Here is an 11,496-nt window from a genome sequence, read left to right on the forward strand (position 1 = left end):
GGGTAGTTTTGACAGTTTTCAGCCAGCCATTTCTTCACTGAAGTCTGCCAAACTTCACAGGGAAATTATTTTATTGCGTTTTTAACGCATAAATTTCAATGTTGCAATTTATTTCTTGCACAGCATAAGTGTAACACTGGAAGAAAACACCACATTTTGTTCACCAACATCCCCCGGTTCCAACAAGGACTCACATGCATGGTTCATGCATTTTTTTGAGGAAGCTATGAGGGCAAAACTGGAACATGTGCATTTACATTTTTTAAAATATTTTTTTTATCAGATTACTTGTAAGTGACAGGTTTAGGCCGCTGACATCAATCAGGGAGACCGATCAATAATCAGCGACTTAAAATGTCACCGACAAGTGATCAGGTAATAATTATGATTTTTTCATTTATTAATAATTTGTGTTTTTTCATAATTACCCTAGATGACCCCTCTCTCTTTGTAGAGCAGGGTCATCCGTGGGCTGCCATAATGATCCAATCACTCCTATTGGCCAGGAGCGATCTGATCAGCCCAGCATTTGACCTGGAAGCACCCTGGACTTTCAGGTCAGTGCTGTTATTTTTTTTATTATTATTATTTTATAAAAAAAAATTTAATTTATTCATTTTTTAATTTTTTTATTATTTTTTTACTTTTTTTAACTCTTTCAATGCTGATGCTCCATTGAAGCACAGCATTGACTGATATTTAGTCCCCACAAGCTTGTGGGGACTAATATTAACCCCTGCAATGCTGCGATGGGGGTCATACACAATCGCAGCATTGAAGGGGTTAATTGAGGAAGAGGGGGTTAGGGGTTAACTGAGGAAGGGAGGGGGTGGGGGGGTTGTTCTCCACACTCATGTGGAGACCAAAGAACCCTGTCTCCCTGTCCCAGAAGCTGCCTCTGGCAGCTGGGACACAATCTTCAATAGACTTGTAGAGGGAGGAGTCTCTTTGATCAGTCCTACAGGACTGATCAGAGGACTTCTGGGGGTCGTTTTTGCTGTTGCTGGTCCACCAGCAGCAGAGCCCCCTACAAATGGGAATTATGGAGCGATCAGGCAGCAGGGGGGTGTTGGGTCAGGTCCCCACACTTGTGTGGGGACCCATTCAACACACCACCCCCTTCCCTGAAGCTGCCTGTGGCAAAAAAAAATCTGCAATCCGTGGGAGTGATCGTAGGCTTGGGGGCGGGCTTAGACAGGCTGTGCTGGTCTGTCCAGACTCCTGGGCAGGCAGCAGCGCCCCCACGATCACCACGATGGTGGTGATGTGGGGGGCGGTTTTTGGAGGAGACGTACCTGGTACATCCCGGTCTACCGGTGACTGGTAACCAGGAAGTACCAGGTACGTCCCGGACCTGAAGGGATTAAGACTTACATTTCATAACTGTGTTAACCTTTATCATATCTACAGATTGTTATTTCTGCTACAAAACAATTGTGTTTTTGAGTTATTTTCGGGTCTAAATATAATTATATAACATTTTGGAATAAATATACATCCTAAAAGTCCAGCACTTGAAGCCAGTATGGCAAAAATCTCCACGGCCACCATGTTCTTCCCTTTGGTGCTCAGGTAGGCCGGGATCATCGCAATCCAAACGCTGCAGAACACCAGCATGCTGAAGGTGATGTACTTGGCCTCATTAAAACTGTCCGGTAATGTCCTGGCTAAAAAAGCTATAATAAAACTAACAGCTGCCAGAAGCCCCAAATAACCCAGGACACTGTAGAAGGCAATAACCGAGCCCTCATTACACTGAATGATGATCTTTCCCTGATAAGAGTGCATGTCCAGCTCCTGGAATGGGGGGGAAATGGACAACCAAAAAATAATAATTATGACTTGGACAGATGAGCCAAACAAGACAACAGAAGCAGACAGTTTGATTCCGAGACATTTTCTCCAGACACTGCCAGGTTTAGTGGCTTTAAAAGCGACAAAAATCATGATAGTCTTGGCCAGCACAGAAGACACGGCTGATGAGAAGGCAACTCCAAAGACAGTTTGGCGCAGTATGCAGGTTATATCCAAAGGACGACCAAAGAACAGAAAGACACAAAGGAAGCTCATCATGATGGAGACCAGGAGGATCAGGCTGAGGCTCCAGTTATTGGCTTTTACAATTGGGGTATTTTTATATGAAACAAAAATCCCTGATACTGTAACAGTTAGAAGACAAAATAAAATTGAGATTGATGTAAATGCTATAGCAACAGCATCATCATAGGACAAAAACTCTTCCATTTTGGGAACACACAGATCCTTCTTCTCATTGGGCCATTCATTATGTGCGCATTTTATGCAGTTCTCGCTGTCTGTAAAAAATAAAAAATACACAATCTTGAATTTCATGAAACAGATGTAATTAATAAAAAATCATCAAAAAATTAAAAAATGGCTGGATCCAGGAATAACCTCAGACAGATTACTGACATTTATTCCGCAGTACAGTTAATGGGAAGAAAATAACCACCCATAGTCAGGATCATGCTGCAGGTATTTCTAATGGTTGTCCGCCTGCTCTTGTGATATCTCCGTTCTCTTGTGTCTGGGTGTCAGTGTACGGCCTGTGGTTTCAATCTGTGATGGGAATGGGAGTAATATAGAGTTGGCTGATTTGTTCAGAACATGCAGTGGATTTCGGGGCTTTCTCTCTATTAATCAGTCAGACGTAAACATTATTTTTTTGGTAAGAATATCAGAGTATCAGGTGGGATATACCGGTCATATTGGAGATTTCTCCCTCTGAGCACAGGACGCAGTCATAGCAGCAGGAATGGATCTCAGACCCCGGGGCTTTCCTGCAACCCGGCAAACAATTTTCTGAGCACTGAGATTTTGGAATCTGAATAAGAGACATATTTTTTAGTTTTTTTTTTAGGCTGATTATTTTGTAAAGCTCCTAGAACTCAATCTTGACTTCAAATGGCATTCTACCAAGTTACACTATCCGGCATATCTGTAATCTCTTATTGTTTATAGTATAAAACAAATGTGAAAACCAGTGCCTACCCGTGTATGAAGTAAAATATAATATAAGCAAAAGGAGGGATACTACCCTTCTTAACGGCAACACAGCTGCAACCCTGTAAAACACTCTCCAGGTGTTGTAACTTCTCAAGCAAATTCCACTTAATGCGCTCGTGTAAACAGACCATGAAACAAATCAAAAACAAAAAAAGTGATAAAATATTGACCAATTGGTTCTCTCTATGCACTCACAATTTTTTTTTTTTTTTTTTTAAGTTTTAGTATTTCTTGACAGGCCTTTATCGCAACTTGCTTCAGTTGTTTGTTTGTGGGTCTTTCTTTTTTTCTTAGAATGTACCAAACTGTTGATTTCACCACTCCTAATGTCCCTGCTAGCTCTCTGATGTCTGACCAGCTTCCAAATGTGAATGCCACCCCTCGAGTCAACTCCAGACCTGTTACCTGCTTAATTGATGAAAAAAATACCAAAGGAATGGCCCGCACCTGTCCATGAAGCAGCTTTTGAGTCAATTGTCCATTTACTTTTGGACCCTTGAAAAAGGGGGAACACCGTAGTAAAGCTGTAATTCCTTAACCCTTCATCCAATTTGGATGTGAATATCGTCACATTAAAGCTGAGACGCTGCATTTTAAGCCCATATTCATTATTTAACTGTAACCCGAAGTGATTTTGGCAAACAGCCAAAATAACAAACTTGTGTCAGTGTCCAAATATTTCCAGATATAACTTTATTCAGTTCCTATACGATTTAATATAGCAAATATATTCTTATAACAAAGAATGAAAAGTCTTCTCACCTGGTTGGCTTCGTTCTTCCAGGTTATTAGACCGGGTTTGATGTTAAGTTGCTGATCAGCCGGAGCCCACGGATCAAAGATACCGACCACATCAAAGGATTTATCTTCTTCCTTATTTCCAACCCAGTTCCGAATTACGTGTGGGGTAACATACTCTCCATTTTCATCAAAATCTAGATGAGAGGTTTGGTCCTCGGCTTTCAGATTTCTTATGTAATGGTGCAACTTTTATTAAAAATGCAAAAGTACTGAAATATCAGCTGTTTTACATTTTCTGAATAAGCAAATTGTATTCAACATATGTGTCTGCCATTGACACGCCATGACAAGAAATCTCTCTCATTCCACAGGTTTTATCTCCCAGTCCTTTCTGTTGTCTGTTTTCTCTCTCACACACCCAGTTCACTCTCTCACTTTCCTCTTCTCTCTTTTCCTCCCCTCACTTTCTCTATCTGTCCATCTGCATCAACGCAATGGAAGCAAGAAGGGATAGTTCAGAACAGAGGGGACAGGGAGGATCAGTGAGAAGTTGGAGGGGCAGGTCAGAGCAGAAGGGACTCAAGGTGAAGTGGATCAGCAGGGAATGCACGAAGGGGCTGGGAGGATCAGCGGGGAGCTGGAGAGTCACAGCAGAGAGAGCAGGAACGGCAGGTCAGAGCAGAGGCAAATGGGAGGACAGGTCAAAGCAAAGAGAGGCCCTGGAAGGAACAGATCAAAGTAAAAATTACATGAAAGGGCTGAAAGGGTCAGAGGGGAGCTGGAGACAGCAGGGAGAGGCAGACGGGAACAGAGGGCAGAAGAGGATACTAATGGGAATGTAAATGTTAATTGTGCCATCTGATTGGCCCTTAAAGTCCTGCACAGATTGACCAACAGTTCCCACTGTAACAAGTCTATTATATATATATTAGGTACTGCTGCAGAGTTATTGGTTTTACGTAAATAGCAGAACTGTTCCCACCGCTAGATTTACTATTACTGGTAACTACACGGCAACCGCTGATGCCCCTGAATTACTCTCTTTTCATGACTCCTGACTTACCTGATGTTTGTAATTAGTTATTTTGATTTTATTTCCATTTTTTTCCTGGAATATGTACATATTGTGTAGGGCTTTAGCCATCACAAGCACTGCATTATTCACTCGAGAAGCATCCCCGTTGTTGATAACGTTAACAATGTCTTTCAATCGTTCTCTCCCAGTACAGTTATGAAGCGAGTACCCCAAATTAATTTCATAATACTGGTTTTTATAGGGATCTGGAGACAAGCATTTAAAAGCTGTTACCCACAAATCTTCCAGTAACTTGTCATCTGGGTAGTTCTTTGGGTGAAATTTCTCAAGGAAGAATGAAAGTTTTGGAACATGGTCCTTGTAATACGGTTTCAGAGTCAGACTCCCGTTAAATACATCAGAGACAGACTTGAACAGAAATGTGTTTGAAGACCACCTTGTGCCAAGAATTACAGATTTATTGGTTAACAAATGTTTTGTTTCCCTAATAATAAACATAAAAGCTTCAGAAAAGGAACCACAAAATATGATAACTTGAGATGTTGATCTTTCTATTGTTTTGAAAGCGTATTCAAAACTTTCAAACATGCTTTGAAAATAATGTATTTTTATTACATATTCAGCACAAATTCCATCGTCTTTCATATACTTTGTCAGTACTTGGCTTTCGTTTTCTCCACTTTCATCATCTGTGGTTAAAATGCCGACCCAGTTCCAGCCAAAGTATTTCAGCAGCTTGGATAAAATATAATAACTGACATGGTCATTTTGAACTGTTCGGAAAAACGTCGGATAAACTCGTCTGTCGCTGAGCACGGAATGCGTTGCGCCATAACTGATCTACACGAAAACAAATAGATTATAATATCCTTATGAACAAAGACCGTCTTACATGGTTTTACTGTGAATGAGTGAATCCTTTACAGCACTTTTGTTCAATTGTAATTTCCCTCTTTCACGTTTACTTTATGCAAACAACAATATACATTATTTATTGTTGCAGAGCTTTCTTTTGAAACCATATTAGTGCATAGCACGGTTTATTGGTGTCTAAAGGAGCCTCTGCTCCAAGAGCCTGACTGGCCCTGTATAATGCGTATTTCAAAAGTGAAAAAACCAAAAATCCCACGTGTGATAAAAAATAAATATAAATAAATACTTCCCCACAATGAAAGCAGCTACCAAATAACACTCTTCCTCAAAGTGTATACAGGAACAAACAAGGAATAATGGAGCGCATATACATGGGGGAAGAAAACAAAAACAAAACCAATAGTGTAATAATATCAAGGAATAGAGAATTTAATATGGTGTAAGATCCACTCACAAAAGGACTGGATAAGGCAGGCTCATCAAAATTCAGGCTTCTAAAAGCTGTAATCAGTCTCAGTCTGCAATCTAAAGAATACAGATTTTAGAAGGCTGAATTTTGATGAGCCTGCCTTATCCAGTCCTTGAAGTCCAATGAAGTTGTGCCACACACCTCATAAGTGAAGCTCTTATGACTACAAAAGGGGATTCTTACTGACTGATCCTGTCACATGACAGGAAGTTGAGGCATACTGTGCCATTACTGACAGTACTAAAGGAGTGGAGTCAGCTTGCGTTTCTATGAATACCCCTGCTACAAGAAAGGGACTTAATGCACCAAGTAGGCCCCAACATCCACAGGTGCAGTTTCATGACATCGCGGGAGCTTCTGGAAGCTTCTAGCCTGGAATTTGTACAATCACTGCTGAAAACTGACTGGAAAAACAAAAAGACAAGAAATTGCCCGGTATGTATAGACAGGATCCATCACATGCCACATAATATAGACGATCGCTGAACACAAGGGTGCTTAAATCCCACCAGAAGTGAGCCTAGGGCTGATGGGTTAGAGTTTTGGGTTAGTGTTTGAGATAACTAACATCTATTGAAGAGATTTAAACGATTGTACTAACGTGCATATTCTGCTCACCTGTGCGTACCCATACATGCCAAGGATTTGTGCCATGGGTATAGTGGTGTCGGAAAGTTCATCCCCAATAAAACCAGCCAGGGTCCCTCGTTTAGTACAGGAGTAATTAGGGACGGTCTTTCCTGGTCCAGATAAAATCTGAAGGACACTTTTTACTGTCTTTTTTTCATTAGAACATGAATCAAATAAATGATATCCTAGAGTGATATTTGGTAAGATTCCCGGATCACTGTTGATCTCCCCAATGGCAAACATAAAGGTCAAAAGATTTTTGTAGAAATTTGGAATAAGACTGTGGAAATATTACAAATGTGCTTTATTTTAGATTATTTTAAATTATTTGATTTGCAGCTGTAGGAATGTAAATACTTTGTTAAGAAAACTGTAAAGATATTCAAAACAAAAGGCAAAGAAGAACCCATTCAACATATATGGAGACTTTGTGGAAAGTAACGTGATGCTTAGACTCTAAACTGATTGTAGTGAGGTGATCACTAGCCCCGCTGGTAGGTTTTCACCTGTATCAGCCGCTATTCCCCTGAGGTTGAGCTTCAGTGAACTCAAATGGCTGCAAGATTTATCCATACAAAGTCTTTCATTTACTTCTAATGCTCCCTGAGTCAACTAAAGCTTTGGCTCACATACTTGTCACCTGCATCTTACCTACTGCAGTCATAGCTGGTCTCCACAATACATGTTTTGCTCCTTTACAATTAATCATGATTCCTGCCGCCAGGTGATCTTCCTCGCCTGACGCTTTATAAACACATCTTACAGTTACATTGTAGTAAAGCAAGGACCTCCACGGGTATTTTTCTGTAAGCCCACATTGTTATGTGTCTCATTCATCCATTATATGAGACAAAACATGACTGCCCCATGGAGTAAGTAATACGCATATAAAATAAAGAGGAAAAGTCATAGAAGTCCAGATCCCTTTACTGGTGTGTAAGTAGACCATGTGTCTAGTGAACATACATGCACATTTCTACCCCCTCCACACCCTTACAGCATTCAAAACAAGCTAGGACTACCTAGGCTAACAATAATCACAGGAAAAGTAAAAATAAAAGCCAACTTATTGGATCTGTGGACTCTTCTACAAAGAAGAACTTTACAGGTTATACAGAGAATGTTCTAACATTTCTGCTCTTCTGGAATAAACTCCTCTCCTGTACTTTCTTAAATCACTTTATGCATTTCAATGTTTCTTTCTCATCCCTCATCATGTTAATTATCTAAACCATTCCTGACTTCTGTATTGTAAAGTTTTTCTACTTACTCCATACAAGCCATCATAGTTATGATTCCATCTTTAAGATAATAATTCATTAAGTTATTTACTCTGAACACTCCTCCAATAATAATGTCTCCATCTTGAACATATTCGTAGTCCTCGATACATCTTCTGATCTCCAGATGACAGGCTGGAGGTGAGCTCTGGGAGCCAGATCTACACGGAGTCACACACAGGAATATCACAAACAGGGAAACTTTACATGCTGGAGATCTCAACATTTCCTCGTCCATAGCACTCAGCAGTATAAAGCCCCACGCAGGGTGATGCCATCGGCTGCATGCGTGAACTAATGTAATGCAAGTGAAGCATCTCTCCTTTTATACACTTCAGTCTAATGCAAGTCAATGGAGTCTGAAATTAGCCGCTTCGGAGGTTTGAGGCCAGAGCCGTGACTTGTTATTAAAATATATAAATTACACATGTAATTAAACTTAAAAGTAAATGTCATTTTAAAATAGTTGGACACAAACCATATCTAGGTTTTGCCTTAACATGCAATATAGCATTATTTAAGGTAGATAGAACCAAAAATCAATGCTTTCAAAATATTGCACAATCACCTAAATCACCAGTTAAAATGTTACAAATATTCAAATATTAAGAATACAAATGAGTTTCTTGCTGGGATGCACAAGAAGCACAAGATCATTAATAATTAAATTGCTAATATGCCATACAGTAACTAAAATAAGCCCTCTTCCAAGCCAGTTATATATTTTTTTCACCCAGTTACCCAAAGTAGTTCTAGAATTTTAAAAAGTATTTAATCTTACTTTTTCTTTTAAAGAACAAGTTCCTGTTTCCTGTTCTTCATTAAAAGCGAGTTATTTGTGTAATATCTAGTTTTCAGCAGAGCTAGAATGCCAGTTAGCTTGAGATTCTTTCCAGCTCGCTCCCAGTCAAGCTCATGTGAGTTGGCTAAATACCTAACTCGGCTACATGATGCTGGTGATACACAAGTGCTCCTGGTTGCAGGAGCACTTGTTTGTCACCAGCAAAAATAGGGATAGAGATCTAATAATTAAAAGCCTCTTTTTTCACAGGTCGCATGTTGTGGGTGTGTGGCCATCGAATTCCGTAGCGTTGTACAATGGGTAGACAGGACATAACAAGTAGTATGTAAAAAATTGACAACAGGTGAGGAGGGCCCTGCTCAAACGAGCTTACAATCTAGAGGGATTTAGGGTGTATTACACAATGGGTAAAGGGTAAAAGTGCCGGTGTAAGGGATGGAGCAGCCACACTAGTAAAAGTATTGCAGGAGAGGGACTAGGAAAGGTGAGCTAAAAGAATATGGGAGGGCATTAGTGTGCTATGTTGTAAGTATCCTTAAAAAAGTGGGTCTTGAGGGATTTTTTGAAGGAATAAAGGCACAGAAAAAGACGGATAGGCCAGGGGAGAGCATTGCAGAGGATAGGGACAGCCCATGAGAAATCTTGTAAGCGTGCATGAGAGCTAGAAATCAGAGGAGAGGATAGAAGGAGATCATTGGATGAGCGGAGAGACTGGTTAGGAGTGTATTTAGAGATGAGTGAGGAGATGTAGGGATGGGAACTGCTGTGAAGGGCTTTGAAAGCAAGAGTGAAGATTTTGAAATGAATCCTAAAATGCACAGGCAGTCAGTGAAGAGACTGACAGAGGGGACAGACGTTAGTAAAGCGATGTGAGAGGAAGAGAAGCCTGGCAGCAGCATTCATGGGGGATTGTAGAGGGTGAGATGGTTAAGAGGGAGATAATAATCAAGACAGGACATAATCAGGGCATGGACAAGAGACTTAGTGGCATACTATGTTAGGAAGGGACGAATGTGGGCAATGTTTTTAAGATGGAGATGACAGTTTTTAAAGACAGAATGAACATGGGTTGTGAACAAAAGGTTGGAGTCAAGGGAGACACCAAGACAGCGTGCATTAATAGATGGGAAGATGATAGCACCATCAGCATACAGGTGGTATTGAAAGCCAAAGGATGAGATCAGTTTGCCAAGGGAGGAAGTGTAAAGAAAGAACAGAAGGGGTCCTAAAACTGAGCCTTGGGGTACCCCAACTGAGAGAAGGAGGGAGGTGTTACTGGAGACAGAGATGCTGAAGGTACAATCAGAGAAGTAGGAGCAAGGAGAGAGCAGTGTCACGGAGGCCACGATCATGAAGCATTTAAGGGAGAAGAGGGTGGTCCACAGTGTCAAAAGCAGCAGAAAGGTCCGGTAGGATTAGCATGGAGTAGTGGACCTTGGATTTAGCAGTGAGTAAGTTATTAGTAACTTTAGTAAGGGTGGTCTCAGTAGAGCGTCAAGGGCGAAAACCAGATTGAAGAGGGTCAAGCAGGAAGTTGGAACAGGAAGTTGGAATCTAGAAACTTAGTGAGTTGGATATAAACAATTCTTTCAAGAAGGTTGGAGGTGATAGGAAGCAGAGAGATGGGACGGTAATTGGAGAGATCAGTCGGGTCGAGGGAGGACTTTTTCAAGATAGGAGTAATGGTAGCAGAGAATGGGACAGATCCAGTAGTGAGGGAGAGGTTGAAGATATGAGCTAGAGTAGGGACAAGGGTAGATGAAAGAGACTGGGTGAGATGGGAAGGGATGGTGTCAAGGGGGCATGTGGTTGGACAAGAATAAAAGAAGAACAGCATGTACATCCTCTTCAGTGAAAGCATAGAAATTAGTTAATGTAGTGAAGGGAGAAGAGGTCAGTGGGTAGGGGGGCGCATAGTCAGAGGGAGGGTGAGGGCAGGGTGGTGTCTGTGCAGATATTTCATCTCTGATAGTAGGGAATTGAATGTATTAAAGAGTCGTTTAGGGTTGTGAGACTGTCACGGTATAGGTAGACAAGGTGGATCTGACTATGCAGACAGGGACCTTATCTCCAACAACAGTAGTAGGCAGGCAGAGAAGATTCGTAGTCAATATACAGGCGAAAGGTCGGTACACAAGATCAAATATATAGTACAGCATAAGAAAATAACACCCAAAAGCAGTATAACGCTTAGAACAGGCAAAGGACACAGCAAGAATGAAGAATTTATATGAAACAGGTACTCTCGTCATGGGGTTCGTGCGCCATGGAGACCGCGGCAAGGTGGACGCAGCGGCCGAGGGCATTGAGGCCGGGACGTGATGCCGGCGTACATCCGCGTTGGAAGTAGGACAGCGACACAGACATGCGGAGAAGGAATCCGAGGCGGGGTTGCCGGCGGCGCGCCAGCCGGCGTCAGCGGCAGAGATAGGAGTCACGGCACGCGTGACAGTGGCGGAGGTAGGAGCCGCGGTGTGCGTGACAGAGACAGGTAGGAGATGAGGGAGGTGAAGTAGGTTTCTTTAGCAAGGTTGAGAGCAGAGTAGTAGGAACTTTAATTTATAGTGCAGGAAGTCAGACATGGAATGAGACCATCGCCAACTATGTTCAGCAGTGCGGGAACATCGTTTTAGGTGTC

General features: G+C 41.5%; 1 protein-coding gene across 1 annotated transcript; it reads right to left on the minus strand.

The window, feature by feature from the left end:
* Positions 1-1,404: 1,404 nt before the first annotated feature.
* Positions 1,405-11,225, minus strand: LOC128467774 (vomeronasal type-2 receptor 116-like). The gene is made up of 7 exons (XM_053449490.1): positions 11,102-11,225; positions 6,765-6,886; positions 4,832-5,644; positions 3,790-4,014; positions 3,329-3,522; positions 2,722-2,801; positions 1,405-2,315 (listed from the first exon to the last, which is right to left on the minus strand). Exons 1-7 carry the CDS (start codon positions 11,223-11,225, stop codon positions 1,405-1,407), a joined length of 2,469 nt encoding a protein of 822 aa, XP_053305465.1.
* Between the last annotated feature and the right edge of the window lie 271 nt (positions 11,226-11,496).

Source organism: Spea bombifrons, chromosome 1, assembly GCF_027358695.1.
Source record: "Spea bombifrons isolate aSpeBom1 chromosome 1, aSpeBom1.2.pri, whole genome shotgun sequence".
NCBI lineage: Eukaryota > Metazoa > Chordata > Amphibia > Anura > Pelobatidae > Spea > Spea bombifrons.